This window comes from Portunus trituberculatus, chromosome 50 (assembly GCF_017591435.1).
Source record: "Portunus trituberculatus isolate SZX2019 chromosome 50, ASM1759143v1, whole genome shotgun sequence".
NCBI classification, from domain to species: domain Eukaryota; kingdom Metazoa; phylum Arthropoda; class Malacostraca; order Decapoda; family Portunidae; genus Portunus; species Portunus trituberculatus.
The window spans coordinates 6,460,625-6,480,019 of record NC_059304.1 but is presented as its reverse complement, the minus strand read 5'-3'; the positions used below and the strand labels follow the sequence as shown (position 1 = coordinate 6,480,019).

The 19,395-nt window shown below is 42.7% G+C and overlaps 2 protein-coding genes across 6 annotated transcripts in view; one reads left to right on the top strand and one right to left on the bottom strand.

Annotated features, from left to right (window-relative positions):
• LOC123500001 (carboxypeptidase Q-like) overlaps nt 1-5,884 on the top strand; it is a 15,008-nt gene extending 9,124 nt beyond the window's left edge. For 4 of the 5 annotated variants that reach the window (XM_045248593.1, XM_045248597.1, XM_045248594.1 and 1 more), the window contains exons 2-10: nt 858-1,228; nt 1,786-1,895; nt 2,050-2,200; nt 2,785-3,031; nt 3,139-3,306; nt 3,630-3,748; nt 4,305-4,469; nt 4,872-4,935; nt 5,131-5,884. In XM_045248593.1, coding sequence (XP_045104528.1) covers nt 875-1,228; nt 1,786-1,895; nt 2,050-2,200; nt 2,785-3,031; nt 3,139-3,306; nt 3,630-3,748; nt 4,305-4,469; nt 4,872-4,935; nt 5,131-5,291 — 1,539 coding nt within the window. In that variant the 5' untranslated portion in view covers nt 858-874 and the 3' untranslated portion in view covers nt 5,292-5,884. Of the gene's footprint in view, nt 1-30; nt 187-857; nt 1,229-1,785; nt 1,896-2,049; nt 2,201-2,784; nt 3,032-3,138; nt 3,307-3,629; nt 3,749-4,304; nt 4,470-4,871; nt 4,936-5,130 lie in introns of those variants that run through there. The other variant, XM_045248596.1, reaches the window with a different exon arrangement.
• The window catches only part of LOC123500003 (serine/threonine-protein phosphatase PP1-like), an 82,210-nt gene that overhangs the window by 43,939 nt on the left and 18,876 nt on the right, over nt 1-19,395 (bottom strand). The window lies entirely within an intron of this gene.

Below are 19,395 nucleotides of genomic sequence, written 5' to 3'. Positions count from 1 at the left end.
TAGGAAGTGTGCACCTATACAGAACAACGGCGCATTCATGGCACATTTTGGTGTTTCTTGACATATTATTCAGCTTCATCGACGGGGTATTAGCGAGTGACGTTAGTAATAGTCATGATAAGGTGATGAAATATTGGATGAAATACAATTGCAGCAATGCATCAATTCACCTAACAAGATGAAGCTGTGAGTAAGCCTATACAGGCACTTCACGGTTCGAATGATGTCCTTTCGTAATAATTCAAAAAAAACAAACTGCTATGGTAAAATACTATTGCATTAAATTCGATTCATGTTTTATGAATTTTTCTTTCATTCAGTACAATGCATGTTTGAATGAAACACACTGCATACTACAGTGAAGTTCCGATGTATAAAAAATTAACGTTATTACAACTACTATTACCATTATTATCATAGGTATCATTCGTAATTTTTTTTTCTGTTTCTACTTCCTCCTCCTTCATTTTCTTCTACTTATTCTATTTCTCTTTTTCTCCTTCCTTCGAATTTTCTTTGCCGGATTTTTTTTGGTTATCTTTTTTCTTCTATATAGTTATCAGTATTTCAATGTCAATGAGATAAATTATTATTATTACTATCATTAACAATTTTCTTCCTCTCTTCTTATCATTATTATCAATATAATTCCTATGAAGCTTATTTGTCTGTAGTTTTTGGTTTCTTTTTATCTTCTTCTATGAGTAGGTATAGTTATCAATATTTGGGTGACAATGAGAGATAAGTACGAGGTCTGGAGGAATGTAGAGGAGTGGTCAGTAAGTAATCACAAGGTACTGATAGCACAATTACACCTGATAATGTTGTACCTTGACGCCAGTATATGTTTCTCGCAGTCTGTCTGAGGCTTACCATGAGGCGGAAATCCTGGTTGAGGAGCCTGCTGGCGGTATGTCTCGCTGTGCACGTCGGAAGCTATGTTGTGGAGAGAGGTGACACACGTGTGAACAATATTGTTCTACGGGAGCAAAACAATGTCCTCAGGCAGAGGGCTGAGAATAGCATCCATTCATCGTTTAAAGAGACAGAAACCACCACCACCACCAGCCCTGCTCCGCAATGTGTCCTGCCTCCGGGAATGGCTGAGGAGATACAGGGCTACCAGAAGGTAGTTGATCGCATCATTGACTACGTGACGACCGGTGACTTCAAGGGACAGGTGTACGGTCACCTGGCTGACCTCGTCGACTTCTTCGGGCCGCGAATGGTAAGACCAGGAAAAAAAGTGTCCCTGAAAGTCTTTTTGGTGAGTCTGTTCATCCATGATAGCAATGGGTAGTATAAGACCCAAATTCTTTGAGTCATCAAACGAGTGTGTTCAGAGTAACAGATTGGTAAATCGATATATATATATATATATTTTTTTTTCTGGATGGTTTTAGAAGACACCCATTTAATGAGAACATTTTCTATTATTTAGTGCACTCATGTAGGGTAGACTAACGAAAATGTAACGTGGATTGAAAAAAACTATTTTTCTTAGAGCATATTACAAGAAATATGATCTAAAATAAAATATACATCGAATAAAATACAATCCTTGTGCATAGACCCATTTTCTCGACGTACAAAAAACAGGAACTTGCAAATCTATAATGTTCATGGGCCGCCCGAGATGGTGCTCTATTATACAGTTAATATGCACACTGCCCTGTCTGATTGTAATTACTGTGCCTGTTGTGAGTCCGATAAGTGACTTTTTTTTTCTAATTTCTCGTGCAATCAACCTCGATATGACACGGTGACGAAAGGTTTCCTCTACAGACCGGTACCGGCGAGCTGGAGGCAGCCATAGACTGGATGGTTGAGAAGTCCATCGCTCAGAACCTGGAGAACGTGCACACCGAGGATGTGCTGGTGCCTCACTGGGTCAGGTAGGGGAGGGTGACACTTTAACTGCTCTACATGCTACTGATCAATCCATGACCGACATCATGTTTCGGTAGGTAGTGATGTGAAAATAATGAATTTAACTCCCCTTTCCCAACACACTCACACATCTTTACTTACTTCGATGTCATCTCCCAGGAACAACGAGTCAGCCTGGATGACTCTGCCTCGCCTCAAACAACTCCACATTATGGGTCTGGGCAGCTCTGTGGGCACCCCGCCCCAGGGCATCACCGCGGACGTGTTGGTCGTGAAGAGTTTTGACGAACTAAAAAAGCAAAGTTTCAAGGTGGGTGTTGAATGGGTGATGATGGCAAAGATGGGATGGTAGGTACACACACTCATAAAAGTATCGTTATAGTGGAGTCCGACGAATTTCACACTGAACAAACCGAAGGTAGTCTTAGCAGGGTTAGTATACGTGTTACATTAAGATTCAACCTGTGTTTCATGAAGTGTTACTGTGGCAATTCAAATCTTATTGCTTCATTTGTGAGTACAGCTGATTTGATTCATGCAAATGCAGCTGCGCCAAACACTTTCAGGAATACCAACATGAACCCCTTATCAATACATCTGTCCTTGGAGTCAGTGGTATTGTTCTGAAAGTGTAACGATATACCTTTTCGTGAGTTAGCGTAAATCTCATGGAGGAAGATGGGCATGTATGGCACAATTCTATCAGAGGTGGTATTGATGGTGGTGCTAGAGGGAGAGGGTTGGTGGTGATAATCGAACTACTTGTAAGCTGATGAAAAGATGGAAATAAAGACTGATGCTGAAACAAGGAATGAATATACATGAGTTTGCAAGTGTCACCACAGGCAGAAATTCTCAAGCTTACTCTTCTCCCTCCCCTACCAACCCCAACAGGCTGCTGGTAAAATAGTAGTCTTCAATCCAACATGGGAATCGTACGGGGTCACTGTTCAGTACAGATCGCAGGGGGCATCTGAGGCGGCCAAGGCTGGGGCTGTGGCAGCGCTGGTTGTGTCGATCACGCCCTTCTCCATCGCAAGCCCGCACACGGGCCAGCAATACTACAGTGTAGAGAACAAGATCCCTGTGGCGTCAATCACCATGGAAGATGCCAACATGATGGAGCGCATGCAGGCCAGAGGTAAAGTTGTTACCTTAAGTTTAAAACAACTCATTGATTGATACTTTCATTGCATATTTAGAATTAACAAGTGACTTAACATAAATCATGAGCGCCATTTTTCTCAGGTCAGAAGATCACAATCAAACTAATCATGGGCGCCGAAAACTTTCCGGATACGATCTCGAGAAACACTGTGGCGGAGATCTTGGGAACACATCAACCCAACGAGACGGTGCTGGTGTCTGGCCACCTCGACTCTTGGGACGTGACGGAAGGAGCCATGGACGACGGAGGTGAGAGGCGAAATAATGAGAGAGGGAATGTGAGGAACAATGGGGACAAGTGCGGAGAGGAAACGGGTAAAAGTAATGCGTGAGGCAGGAAACGATGGTCATGGGAGAGGTTATCTTCCTAAAAACCACGAAAGATGTGAAGTTAGTGACACTGTATAAGAGAGGACCGGAACACAGTGAATGACAGGTGACAAAGTGGCTCTTAATGTTCACCTATTCTCCTCAGCGAAATATGACGCGAAACAAAATACATATAAATCTAGTACGAGTTTACATGACAATGTGCAACAATTACGCGTGACTCTTGTCTATTCCTTCACCAGGTGGCATGATGATGTCGTGGGCGGCGCTGGTGGTGATGAGGAAACTTAGCATCAGGCCACGTCGCACAGTACGGGCTGTGCTTTGGACCGGCGAGGAGCAAGGCCTTTATGGAGGAATTGTATGGACTGCTTGGGTTTCTCAGGGAATTACTGTCTGTGATATTCGTTCAGGTGTCTTGCTTTAACATCGGTCAACGATAACTCATATAAGTGCACATGAATCACACACACACACACACACACACACACACACACACACACACACACACACACACACACACACACACACACACACACACACACACACACACACACACACACACACACACACACACACGTGTTCAATGTAATCAGTATAATCAGATCTCGATAGAAGTACTTGGACTAGCGATTACATGACCCACATTGCTGCATACCACCTTGACCCACTTCCCTTTATTACTCCCACATACACTACCGTTTCTCTACCTACTCTTCTTTTCTATTTACCCGTTCGCTCTCCTCTTCCTCATACTTACAATTTATCATACCTGTCCTCAATACGAATTTTATTTCCTCATACATGAATCCTGTTACTACTGACTTTATTCAGTTTCAAAAATCTTATTCAAACAGGACATTCACCTATTTTCCTCCTGCACCAGTACTTTCTTTTCTTTTCTGTTAACCACACAGGAGTATTTCAAACGACACCAACATGACCACAAGCAGTTCCAGTTGATCATGGAGTCGGACAGCGGGACCTTCGCGCCGCAGGGCATCTCCTTCAGCGGTACCACTGAGGCTACGTGTATCATGAAGGAAGTAATGAAGCTGTTCCATCGCATCAACGCTACTCAGGTAATGGCTACTCCTGTGTCTACTGATGGAGGGTTTTTATGAGATAAGCTGTCTTTATAACCACTATTGTCCTCTGCTACCACGAGCCCGTCTCCTTTTCCACTATAATTCATCAGAATTATTACCACTAGCACCACATTCTCTATTCCCTTCGTAAGGGTGAAGGGATTCAAAGCAAAATAAAGACCCTTATTACAAATTATTTCGATACACATGCTGAAGAGTTTTATAGGGCCACATAATATTCCTCTAAGCCTAAGGCAAGGCAAGCTCTTTCTTTTAGAGAGGAAATTACACCATAAAGGTTCAGGAACTATATTCCACGCTACTAATCACTCCAAACTCCTGTTCTTTTGGCGTGTCAATGTACGTTTAATCTCCAGTCCTGTTTTTCGTTTATAGCTGACGAACCCCATGACAGGCGGTCCCGACATACAGGTGTGGGAGAAACTCGGGGTCCCGACAGGTGAGAGACGCTTAGCAAGGGAACCATACTATTATCTTATGGAATTGGTCTTTATTTTAAATGAAGTTTTTAAAAATCTTTTCTCATGTTACATTGGTAGCGCTGCATATAATCTATTTTGAGAATCTCATCGAAGTCAACATTTACTTCATGGGAATCCCCCATGTTCTCTGCTCCTCTGATTTTCTCTAACAGGCGGCCTTAAAAACGACAACGATCGATACTTCTGGTACCACCACAGTCAAGGCGACTCCCTCATGGTGGAGGACTCAGACGTGCTGGATCGTTGCCTCGCCCTCTGGACCTCCGTTGCATTTGTCCTCGCCGATATAAGGGAGCGGCTTCCTCACCAGTAGGTTCTGGACATCTCCGAAGCCGGCAGTAGATAACTGTTTCCCTTTGGCTTGAAGGATAATACAGCGCAGTATGGGTCGTGACGTTCCCTTTGCTATGCTGACCGTCATGATTATGTCAGCGACTCAGCTGCCACTCTGATTTCTTTGTGGTCCAACGAAGACTAACCGTTTGGCGAGAAATCTTAAGGTGTTCCCGTATTTATATAGCTAGTAAAGTATAGTAAAGTCTTCAGCTCGAATATGTAACCTATTACATAAAAAAAAAAAAAAAACTATAGGCAGCACGGCAGATAATGTTTTGAATTTTTCAGTTGATGCTAAAATCGGCTCACCATTATATACTAAGCTGACAACTTGAAGTGTACAAGTAAAGGTTGCCGTAGCTTCACTGCGCATCGAGTTCCTTGAAATGTATACACTTAGTATAAAATTTTCTCAATAAATGAGATGTGAAATGCACACATGAAAAAATAAGTAATAATATATGCATGTAAAAAAAAAAAAAAAATACAGTGGTTTCTGTATCATTCCTGCTTCCTTCTGTCCCTTAACGAAGCTCACCCCCCTCACCATAAACAACACTCACTCACATGTCTTACCTCTTTCATTTTACCTTTTTTTTTTTATGTATGAGGGGAAAACTGGCCAAAGGCAACAAAAATGATCAAACAAAAAGGTCCACTGAGATGTCAGTTCCTGAACAGAATCAAGAGACTTAGTCAAAAGAATGGGAAAAATGTCTTGAAACCTTCCTCTTAAATGAGTTCAAGTCATAGATAGATGGAAACACAGAACCACGCTGTGAGTTCCAGAAGTTACCTGAGAAAACAATGAATGATTGAGAGTACTGGTTAACTCTTGCGTTAGAAAGGTGGACAGAATAGGGGTGAGAGAAAGAAGAGAGTCTTGTGGAGAGAAACCGCGGAAGGAGGGAAGACATGCAGTTAGCAAGATCAGATGAGCAGTTAGTATGAAAATAGTATACTTCACATCAATCAACGCAAGACTCGTGATCACCCGTCAGTTAGGAAACACGTGTACGATCTTGAATCCCGTGGCTGCATCAAAGGCAGTCTTGTGACGGGGGAGAGAGATGGTTGCTGCCGCTGATGAGTTTTGCAAGCACTACTGCACCACGAGGGTTACATTCTCACTGTGAGCAATTGTCTTACGAGTCCGAGATATCCATACTGATCATCACGTGAATCTAGTGCTCTCCCTTTGCCCATTGAATAATAATAATAATAATAAAAGCGCTGGGGGCAGTTAGTGGCACAAATACATTAGTTATTATAAATATATGCTCGCTTCACCTTATGATATGATACTGGTCTTGAAGATTCCATTTCCTACCAACAGAGAAGGAAACAACAATACGAAAATAACTAAATAATGCAGGACAGTATGGATGTTTTTATCACAAAAAGACTCTGGCGAGATAAGAACAGAAGGGCAACCAATAATAAATACACGGAATAAAGAGGTCACTTGAGAAACACACTGTACTCGTGAACGTGTTTTTCTGTGATTACCTAAAACGTGTCTGGCCTTTAATACACTTATAATTTTTAAGATAGGTTCTTAAAGTTGACTGATAATACAGTCATGTTCTAGTTAACAAGGAAACATTGTCATTCAGAAAGATTTCTTAACCTCGCCTTAGCCTCGATCGACTTAGCGAGGTGTGTCCTGAAACAACTCACTCGCACCTCCATAGAAAATTATTGTCCCCAAAGTTTTGAGGGGTGACATTAACTTTTGTGTGGATGGCTGGCTTTTGTTCAATGGGATTTGAATTACAAAGAAAAGTTTAAGAAAAAATAGGTAAAATATAATATGTAAATATAAATACAATATAATTCTAACTGCAAACACTCCTTTAACACTAGAGGACATCACAATTACTACTATATTACTACTACTACTACTACTACTACTACTACTACTACACACACACACACACACACACACACAGTGTAGTGTTTAGACCTTACGGCTCACAATCGAGAAGGTCCGGGTTCGAGTCCCGAGTGCGGTGAGGCAAATGGGCAAACCTCTTTATGTGCGCCCTTGTTCACCTAGCGGTAAATAGGTATGGGATGTAACTCAAGGGATTGTAGCTTCGCTTTCCCGGTGTGTGGAGTGTGCTGTGGTCTCAATTCTATCCGAAGATCGGTCTATGAGCTCTGAGCTCGCTCCATAATGGGAAAGGCTGGCTGGGTGACCGGCAGACGACCGTGGTGGCGAATTACACACACACACACACACACACACACACACACACACACACACACACACACACACACACACACACACACACACACACACACACACATATTCCATCTCTTTCTCTCCCTCCTCCTGGGCTGGCTTAACTCTCACCTGTTGTACCGCTTTTCTCAGAGTCAAAGCGCACATCACACCTTTTGTTGTCACTGAAAATTTCATAATTCTCTGTGTGACTCCCACATTGCGATGTTTTCCCCCTTGAGTGCTAGCAGTGAGTGATTTTGTTTCCTCTGTTCCAGGGTATCAATTTACATTTCCATAAAGAAACATCTCAAAACTATGACATTCCCGCCACATTTTATAATTTGTTTAAATTTCAGAGGCATAGTGAGCTCTAAATGATGATAATGATGGTACAAAACAGTAAAAAGAATAATTTTAATATACCATAATATTTACTACTGCTATTACTTCTACCACTACCATTACCACCCCACTACTACTACTACTTCTACTACCACCTGTATCTCAGTGAAATGTCACATTTCTCTCAAAGGATAGCCCATACTTGGACCTGACAACGCCCAGCTTCAGCTCACATGTACTGTACAAGCACTACCTTCCCCTTTCTAAGCCCATAAATAATCCCTTTCTCTTTTCTTCACTCCCATCTATCTCACCATGAACTCAACCTAGATGTTTGATTTATTGGTATATGAATGGAGCGTGGCATACTTTCCCCTATGCGAGAGCATGTAAATAAAGTACACAATGTTTTATACATTGTCATAATTGTAATGTACGTACATATCTTTACTCATTTCTCAACGCATTATCTTTCCAATAAAATACTAAAACTGTGAACACTATCCGTGTTTGAAATGAATTCCATCACCTCTTAAAACTATCACGTATACTGGAGGAAGACATCAGGAACCAAGGAGTATATGCAGGATGATGGAGGAACTCATGCCTGCTACTAACACACGACAACCCAGCGACCAACGACAGCTAAAGTCAGTTGAAGTCAGCGTGAAGCTACCCGTCACATGGTAAGAAATAATGATGATGACTAGGAGGATAATAGATCTACAGATAGATACAAAAAACAACAGAAACAATAAACAACAGGAGTAAGAACACGAATAACAACAATTCTCTCTCTCTCTCTCTCTCTCTCTCTCTCTCTCTCTCTCTCTCTCTCTCTCTCTCTGTGTGTGTGTGTGTGTGTGTGTGTGTATTTTGCCTGCTCGGAAATAAAACTGAAACATTTTGAGAAATTGAAACTATCAGTGCTGTAAAAATTGAAAAAAAAATAAATAAATAGATAAATAAAAGATATAGAAAAAAAATAAGTGAAAACACGAAAGGAAAGAGCAAATGAAAAAATGAACGGCAAAGAATTAAAAATATGAAAAAATGAACGGAATATAAAATGGGAAGAAGGAATAAATGGATGGAATTCATCTTTTTCCTGTTTATATTCTGTTTTATTTTGTACCTCACTGCAGCCCACCATCGCGCACCACCTTCCATTTTGGCATTCACTCAATTAGTCAGGCAGTCACTCACTCTGTCAGTCAGTCAGTCAGTCAGTGAGACAATTGCTAAATCAGCCAGTTGGTTAATCCCTCCTTATCACTCCTTCCTTTCTGTCGCTGTGAGTCTATTTACTTGTCTTTCTGTCCGTCTTTCTGTCACTCATCAATTCTCTCTCTCTCTCCCTCCCCTCTCTCTCTCTCTCTCTCTGAAGGAAAATCAGTAAATGCTCTGATAACCAAGACTTGCAGTGATAAGTACAGAATACATAGAAATTACCCACAATTCCAGTGCCAATATGAGCGAGAGAGAGAGAGAGAGAGAGAGAGAGAGAGAGAGAGAGAGAGAGAGAGAGAACTACTGTTTTGTGCTCATTCATACTTTCCTGTTTCTCTTTTATAGGCAATGTTTTACAAATCTCAGTATGTACGTAATCATCCAGCTCTCTCTCTCTCTCTCTCTCTCTCTCTGCTCGTAATATAACTTAGGTATAATGGGGTCAATAACGATGGTGCGAGGGAAGCGGCCTCTGTATAATTAAACTCTGCGCAGCCTCCTTCATAACGCGGCCCTCGAGTCAATCTAGCTTCCATATCAGGGCGGCGTGGACTGTAATTCTCTGGATGTGCTGGCCTTGCTTTTCAAATCTCTTAATTCGCAGGGTTGGGCCTCCATGTGATCAGTTCGCTAATCAGGTTCTTTCTCTCTCTCTCTCTCTCTGAATGGAAATCAGTATATAAATGCTTTCTTTTATCTCTCACTGTCTTGCTCAGTAATGATGACTTGATCTTGACCATAGACACACACACACACACACACACACACACACACTCTCTTTCTCTCTCTCTCTCTCTCGTCTCGTTTAGTTGTAGGGTTATGACCAACGGAGAAACATTCGACTTAACAGGCCTGGTCACCCTCTCCCTCCTCCCCCTCCTCCTCCTCCTCCTTCACGAGTTATCACCTTATCAAGTGTAGCCAGTTCCCCTCCCTCAATCCCTTTTCCAATTTCCCTTCATCCTTAGCTCAGTCCTTGTCCCTCTCACCATCCTCCTGTCCCCTTGCGCCCCGATACCCACACCTCACTCCTCACCACCACTCCTCACTTCCACCAGAGACTTTATCTAAATTGTGTTTCAAGAAGCGAACAGCCAGTGAGTTCAGTCCGTTTCTCTCTCTCTCTCTCTCTCTCTCTCTCTCTCTCTCTCTCTCTCTCTGATAAATTCTTTCTCTCTTATCATTCTGCATATGCTATGACGTTTTGGAGAGACAAGGAAGGCACGAGTGAAAGCAAGAGGTGAAGGAAACAAGGAAGAGAGGAGAAAGCAGAGGCAAGAAGGGAAAAAGTGTGCGAGCGAGAGTGATGAGAGGGAACAGAAGATGGGAGGTAGAAATAAAAGCGAAAAGAGAGAAGGAAAAAAAATACAAGGCACGTATACTGATTGAGGAAGATCAAAGGTGGGCGTGGTAACAATGAAGGAGGAAGGAAGAAAAACACTGGAGAGAGAGAGAGAGAGAGAGAGAGAGAGAGAGAGAGAGAGAGAGAGAGAGAGAGAGAGAGAGAGGAGGAATGAGGGTTCAGGATAAAAAACTACAGGTCAGTGTTGGAAAAGGAAGAATAAGAAGAAAATAAAACTATACAGGAGCTTCATATTATTCCACCTTTGTGTCTGATGTTTCCTACACCTGGTTAAGTCAGACACACCTGTGCAGCATCCCGCCAGGTGCAGTCCATCTACACTTCACCTCTGACCTTTGAGAGACTAGTGTCATTATTATTGTAGCATATTGCCAAGAACACGTACAAACTTATAAACACAACTTATAATAATGAATATCTATATGTTATGCATTCTTCTTGGTAATATTGCCGATCGATTACAAGAACACTCTGGTGATGGACACATTATAGTTAAATCTTTTCACGACATTACTTACAAAATTAGAGAGAGAGAGAGAGAGAGAGAGAGAGAGAGAGAGAGAGAGAGAGAGAGAGAGAGAGAGAGAGAGAGAGAGAGAGAGAGAGAGAGAGAGAGAGAGAGAGAGAGAGAGAGAGAGAGAGAGAGAGAGAGAGAGAGAGAGAGAAATATTATCGTTTTATTTAGGTACGTACATATACTGACTGATACGTTGTTTCCACAGAGGTGTACATATGATTATTCGAACCCAACACCCGGCTCAGTGGCTAACTTTGCAACATTTATGTAATATTCAAGAACCAACCCAATTTTTTTTTTCCTGCGTCGCTTCATTATTCAAGTGGTTGGAAGGCAAGCACCTCTGATCACCGCGTCCATCGGAACACATCAGTAATTCATGGCGCCTTGCAGTCTGTGCCGCACGTTACACTGTTTGCTTTCCCCCGCCCAGGTGTTCTGTGCATGTACTCCATCTAACTCAGAGCAACGACAACGCACTGAAACGACTGGACCTCCACCACAACAACCACCACCACCACCACCACAACCACCACCACTGCTACAACAATTAGGACCAACACCACCATTACTACAACTACAATCATCAACATCAATATCACAGGCTAAATATAACAATGAGCACTCACTAACACGACTGGCCCTCGATTGCTAAAAGAAAGTGTCGCTCGCCAACGAAAACAGAATATGAGATGCAACAATACCAATAATTTGTGAATTCCTAACTCCCATCACATCTTCCACCTTCTCTGACACGAGGAATCAAAGTAACGTCTCATCTCTGCAGTGTGGAAAGACAGTCTTCATAGGAATACCGAGAACCCAAGTAGGATATTGCTCCTGGAACGAGTGGTATTCAACCAGATTCTCGGGATTAGGCGTATTGATGATGAAATTGAACGTCTGGGGACCGAAGTGGACTTTATTCAGAGAGGACGTGTGGAGGGGAAGGGAAGTGTAATGTTGAGAGTATGGCGAGGTGTGTGGTGGGTTGTGAGGCGTGAAAGAAGAAAAGGCTGCAGTGATTTAGACACACACACACACACACACACACACACACACACACACACACACACACACACACACACACACACACACACACACAGAGAGAGAGAGAGAGAGAGAGAGAGAGAGAGAGAGAGAGAGAGAGAGAGAGAGAGAGAGAGAGAGAGAGAGAGAGAGAGAGAGAGAGAGAGAGAGAGAGAGAGAGAGAGAGAGAGAGAGAGAGAGAGAGAGAGAGAGAGAGAGAGAGAGACAGACAGACAGACAGACAGACAGACAGACAGACAGACGTAATAAGACTAACAAAAACCAATACTAAACAGTCATAAGAGAACCTTTACATTTATGACACTGGTAGAATTATAAGGAAATATAAGATAACCAATAGTAACCACACATTTACTCACTCCCATTGCAGTGAATGAGAAACCCTCCATGTGAAGACCAGCGAATACACGGAAAGATTTAGAGACGAATTAATCCACGCCATTACTCTCCCCAACACGCCAAGCCGCCACCTTACGCCCTTACAACACCAGGTGAGTGAGTGATGCTGATTCATGGCGGAGTGTGCTGGCTACGGCGACAACGAGAATTGAAGTGACGGCAACGCTGAGGTCAACAGTACCGATTTAATGCGACATGGTAAGAGTGAGGTAAGTGAGCCAGCCATGTCTTCTTTCAAGTGTTAAAATGTTCATATTTTTATTCTTTGTATCCCTTAACTTGACCTCCTCCTCCTCCTCCTCCCCCTCTTCTTACTCCTCGTCTTTCTCCTGCTTCTGTTCCTCCATTTCTTTTTCCTTCTCCTCCTCCTCCTTCTCTTCTATACCACCAATTTCTCTTTCGCTTCCTCTTCCTCCTCCTCCATCTTCTCTATCTCCTCCTCCTCCTCTCCTCCTCCTCCCCTTTCCAGTAGCATTTCTTTTTCCTCCTCCTCCTCCTCCTCCTCCTAATGTCTCCTCCTCGCCCTCGTCCTCATCTCTCTTCCTCTTCCACTCAAGCGAGCGAGCCATTCATCTCTCCCTGAAGTGCACGGAGGATCAGCTCACTACCACAACCACAATCACCACCACCACCACCACCACCACCACCACCACCACTACAACCACACACCACACGCACACGATGACCTTCCTTACATTCCTGCAACCTCTCAAAGGCTGACTATAGCGGTATTCAATCAACAGAATTGCGCCGGAATCAGTTATGTGAGTCATGGTTGGTTGCAGTGATAAGCGAGTGTTTTAATAAGAGGGTCTTGTAGTGTGACCTTATGAAAACACACTTTGAAATAATCGTTCAAATGAGTGACGGAATAGTTTCTCTCTCTCTCTCTCTCTCTCTCTCTCTCTCTCTCTCTCTCTCTCTCTCTCTCTCTCATTCGGCAGTGAGTGAGGGCCAACTGAAGCGGGAGGAGGAAGCCGCTTAATCAAGTTGGGTGAGATTATTTGTGAAAGAGAGCTTGAAGGAAGTTTCTTGTCAGAGATAAACATCAGCAATTATAGGATTCTGTGGGAGGAGGGCCTTTGATCCCTTGAGACTTGTTGACGGGCTCCTTTTGGTCTCAAGATTCCGGCGGAGAAACAACGTATTGAAGTTTTTTCCTCATTCTTCCACTTTTGTGTCTCTGTCTTTCTATCTCATTTCATATCTCCCCTTTCTCTCTCTCTCTCGCTTTCATGGCCGTCCCGAGCCTCCCTTTCACCTCGACAAACACTCGGAGACACACGAGAACATATTTCTTCAACATTTTGGTCGGGCGTCTCTCGTCCCTCACGCCTTGTTCTCTCGGACTGCGCCATTTTCCGGTGACTTTAATTTACTCTCGAGCTGGGTTATCTTTCTTCTCAGGACAAGACTGAAACAATTACTCCATCACATAATTCACTTGCACTGGACATGTTCATTAGCCTGGAAAAAAGTATGATTTACTGGGTTTTATTACAAGCAGAGCCTCGGCAGTCAGGCTCACTAAGGCGGGGTGGATTAAGAAGGAAGAGGCATAGTGTCATAAACGTAAGCTAATCAGATGGCGGCAAAATATCCGAGCCACACCAAACCTGAACATATAACTAAATTGTCCCACCCTGCTAGCACTCAAACAGGAATGAAATTATGATGGTGATGCCGCCAAACGTTAATGTCGATACTCTTATCTGCGCTATATCTTCTATCGGCGGCAGGTTTAGATTGGATTTTATCGTATTATTTACGATATAGAAGCTTTTCTGCGGCCAGGACCGGAACGTTCAGCGCTTAGCGGTATTTTAGATCATGATTGCCGATTGACGCTAACATAAACCACCACTGGCCAAACACCAGATCCCTTTAGATTTACCTCGCCATATCTTATGATTAATTGCCGTGCCAAAGGTCCTAATCGTGTGATACCAAACCTTCCCGCTCCTGTGTTTCGAAAGATGTATCTTGGTGCAGGTATTGCCAATACGTGTGGAAGGCAATGCCGACATTAATCTATTAACACTATTGCACTGTGTGTGTACACTGGCCATGATTCAAGAGTAATCAGATCACAAAATATGTTCAGTTAAGGAAATATAGGCTACATCGTACAATGCGATTTTTTTTTCGATACAAAATGATTGACAAGGTTTGTTAAGAGGCTTTCACATTTTCGATTTTTTTTACCTCTACAAGAGACAAAATTAATATGTACGTGATAAACATGCTTTATTATAAGGAAAGAAAAACAAAAATTTACAAAAATGTTACTGAAGTAAATACTGTTACAAATTAATCTTTCTTATATCTGATCTCAGACTTTGGAAGCATGACGACAAATGCATGAACAAGTTAACTTAAATAAAGTACAATAATGCAAAACCAAATAGACCGAAACAACAATTTCGATATTTCTAGTTTCTTAACCAAAGTAACAGTCCTTGACAGCGCCCCGTGTTCTGTGCAACGAGCATGCGACGTCACTGTCTTTGGAAGGGTAAGGCCGCGGAGAGCACCTTCCAAAACAATACTGCAGAGGAGCCTTCGACATATCCTCGGCTTCGGTATGCAGGCGAAGCAGTTAGTGAGAGAAATATCGGTATATCGGTCTGTCCATTCATTCAGAGAGGGAACGTAGCGGGCAGTTTGTTAGAGGGGGAATGGATCGGTGTCTGGCCGGTGGGAGGGGACGCTATACGGCTCCGGGCACAAAAGATCCGCCAGGCAGCAGGGCTCAGGACAGAGGCAGGGAAGGGTTACTACCGTCTCGCTCAAATAGTGTTCATACATAACCCCCCATTAGTACGGTTTATACGGTCGTGGTTGTCCCTGAACAGTGCCTTTAATGCCTTCCTGAGTGCCGGCGTGGGCAAGGCCATCCCCTTTTTTCGAGACTCAAAGGAAGATGGTAATAGTGTTTTCTTCCTGGCCGTTTCGTATCATTTATCGGTCTAGCTGGATGATTCTTTCTTATTACATTTCCTAGGGTCGTTCACAGTACAGCACGCCGAGAGTAAATTACTACTGTCTCCTTTTCCATTCAAAGAGAATCGGAGAAAGAGTTTAGAGGACTCGCGTTATCGCTAGAATCCCGATGAAGGCAAAATATTTCAGGCATAAACAACTTCTCCCACAATTACACAAGTGGTGGAGGACGTGAAAGAGACACGGTACTGTTGGGTTTTCCTTCGTAATGAAACACACAACTACTGTTAGTATCCGGCGGGGCATTGAGGCCAGGTTAAGACCTCCCTGTGAGCGTCACTCCGCTCACAAAAGGAAAACTGGTGCGGAACGAGCACACAATGGCGAGCTGTTAATGGTGCTGGGCGGGTCGTTACAATGGCATTACTGTTATTCTCCGCGTGGGTGGCTGAGGTGTGGAGCAGGTGTGTCTGAGATGCGTCTAAGAGTGCATCACATAACCCTCCAACTGTGAGACCATAGCTATACAACACCTGCTATCTCGCTTACTTATAATGCCACCTTATTAATTCCATTCAAGAAAAAATAATCTACATGTCGACTAACATTACATTACTTCCAGTCCCAATTATATCATATAAAATTCCATCAAGGTAGCATACACGGCAAGCCTTAGATGGTAAGGCGAGGTAGATATCAGCGACAGTTAATGTGTTTCCTAAATAATCCTGATTCGAAAACGAGTGGAGACGTCTTGTTACCTTCCTTGGTTTCAGGTACCAGCAGAGTGCTATGGGAGTGTGAAGGGTGAAAGTGAAGGGTCTGCGAGGACGGTGGGAGGGTGGATGGAATATACGAGCATACGGTATGGAGGTGAAAGGTGGCGAGGAGACACGGAAGTGAAAAACTAGATAAGTGAAGAAAGGTGAAAAAAAAGAAAGAAAAGAAAAAAAATGGAAGAGTGGGACGAGAAAAAAAAATGTATAGTGAAACTTTGTAAAGAAAGAGAGAAAAATGTAAGTGATATAAAACACCAGAGGAAAAAAAAGCATCGCAAGGAGTCAGGGAGGTGGACAAAAAAGGACAGGAGAGAATGTGAGGAGGAGAGGGGATGTGAGGCGAAGGGAAAGGTAATGAGGGTGAGGGTGTGCTGAAGTGCTCCATGGCGGTGCTCATTCATCCTCTCCCCTCTCCCTCCCACCACGCAACACCACGTCAAGGGAGTCTCTACTAAGAAGGGGTACACGAAAAAATCTAACGAAACCAATTTAGCGGCCACTTTGACACAATTTCTGAATTCAATACAATTACGATTCATCTCAATGCTTTTCTATCTCCTCAGTCACGATTTTTCATTTTCTTCATTTCGTACTTGCATTATGGCATGGAGTTTGTTGTCACTTGGTTTAGTGTTCCTTCTCCTTCCAGCTCTCTCTCTCTCTCTCTCTCTCTCTCTCTCTCTCTCTCTCTCTCTCTCTCTCTCTCTCTCTCTCTCACCTGTTCGCATTATTCTCCTTGTCTGGCGACCTCGTTTATTTCCTACGGGCAAAAATGCAGGGGAGTGATATGCGGCGAACCTCACTCAAGGGGTAAGGAAGGGTTTGCGAGTTTTCAAGGCTGGAGGGAGGGTGCGACTTGCATTTTGAAGAAGGGAGAAGGAAAAGATGGAAAAGCCAGGAAGGTTGCTGAAAGGGACATGCTGGAAGAGAAAGAAAGAAGGAAAGCAGGAAGGAGGAAGAAAGGGGAGAAGAGAAATAGTAAATAGGAACGTGCGCTAAAGGAAGCGTAGATCAACAACGACAACATTAACAAGCGCACCATCACCACCACGAACAACAGTATCAACACCACCATCACCATTACCGCTACTTCCACCACTGCCACCACGACGAACAACAACAACAACATGCCAGGCAAAATGAGCACTTTATTGCGTCTCAAGCAACTTATTTTGCGTCTAGTTTCAAGCCTCTTAAATATGTCACGTAAATTTTGCCCTCTTGAAATTTATCAGCGGCTAGTAACTCCCCATAACCGCCCCCCCCCATCTCTCTCTCTCTCTCTCTCTCTCTCTCTCTCTCTCTCTCTCTCTCTCTCTCTCGTTACTAAGAAATATCATAACATATGATTTTGTTCCTTCTATCTTCCATACATTCAAAATCATCAAGTTAATCCATACACAGTGATGTTAATGAAGCTTTCACGAAACTGCAGAATGAATATCCTCGAGGCTTCATATTATTCTGTCTATTTGCAGGAGTCACGAGTTAGGTACAAAAAATTAAGGCTGGCAGATTTACAACTTGGTCAGCTCCATGTTGGATGCTTAGTTCCAGCAGTCTTTATATATTCTGCTGCGTTGGGTGGATCCAGAACAGTATACCGAGACAATGCTATAAATATGTGGTTTTCCATGCATATTTGTAAGATATTAATAACTTAAGAAGTATAAAAGTTAGCTTGTAACAGGCAACATTACGTGCTTTACATCATTGTCCCAGTCACCAAATTAATGGACAACTTAGTAACACATAGTTGCCATCTTGTCTAAACATGGGATTTTATTTGGCTACATAAAAAAAAAAGGGGTCTTCGAAAGGGCTCAAATGGCCTCTGAGGTCAAATCCAGTGACACCATGTTCCATGAAAAGTTATCTCCCCATACTCTTTTGCCCACGCCCAAGGCCACACCCAAAGCGCCAATACAGAACGTGCACACACTATATATTTCGATTTTTGTATAAATCTATTAATTAGTCTATTCACTTATAGACTGGAAAATATATCTCTACACCTTTCCTTCAGAACATATCTCTGCACCTTTCCTTCAGATGTTACTACTACTATTACACTACTACTACTACTACTACTACTACTACTACTACTACTACTACTACTACTACTACTACTACTACTACTACTACTACTACTGTACTACTATTACTACGTATTCTAATATATATTTTTTTTTCGATTTTCTTGTCTTTGTGTTCCTTAGAATATTCTCTCTCTCTCTCTCTCTCTCTCTCTCTCTCTCTCTCTTCCTACTAATGCGCATGATATTTATATTTCAGGTGCAACGTATCGCCGGCATTTGTCAGGGCGGGCATAAACATGGCGTGAGCATTGTGTGTTGTCGCTAACGCCGCCCACGCCAGGTATTGAGCGGCAGTCTCTATTGCCAGTATTCGTTTCTTCGTCACTTCACATTAGTACAATGTTAATTATATGTTACTAATGATTATGGCCAAGGGAAGTAGGCTCGGCAGTTTTGTATTATATTATTGTATGTTTTCTTGTGTATTAAGTCATGCGTCTGTAGTGAGCGTTATTTTTTAATATAAATAAATCCAATTTACTGACGGTACTTTGAAAAACTGAGTCGCTCTTAGGTAAAGATTATATTCAACTGTTGGATAATAACTTAAAAAAAAAAATAAATAAAGACTACATGAAATTGACGTTTATGGAGAAATAATGGAGCAATATTTTGCGTATGAAACAAACAAACAGACAAACAAGTAAACAGATCTTGAAAAAAAACGGGCTTCTGAACTGTAACTCAAGTAGTCTCCTTATCAGCAGCCGGGCCTGCACTCCTCATCGAGTGTTGCTTCCCCAGCTGGAACAACTCCCAGGAACTGCTTACCCACAACATTCCCACCTCCAGTCCCCTTCGCCCTCCACCCACGCCCGTTGCTCGCTCCACAAGTCTCTTCTGCCAATAGCACACCCTGAGGTCGTCGAGTGACAGGCGGGGTATAAAGATTTTTCTTCCTTCAGCATTTAAAGATCTAATTTTCCCATCATGATCCTTGACTTTGTCTCATCAACCTTTTATCAGCAACCGTGTGACATAATCGCCTGTACTCAATGCACTGTCTCAATCACTTTTTGAAACAGCCTGCTGACGGACGGTGTTTAGAAAATAATATTGGTGATAAAAGAATATACTACAGTACTATTATTACAAGATAAACAATAACAATAACAACAACAACAACAAC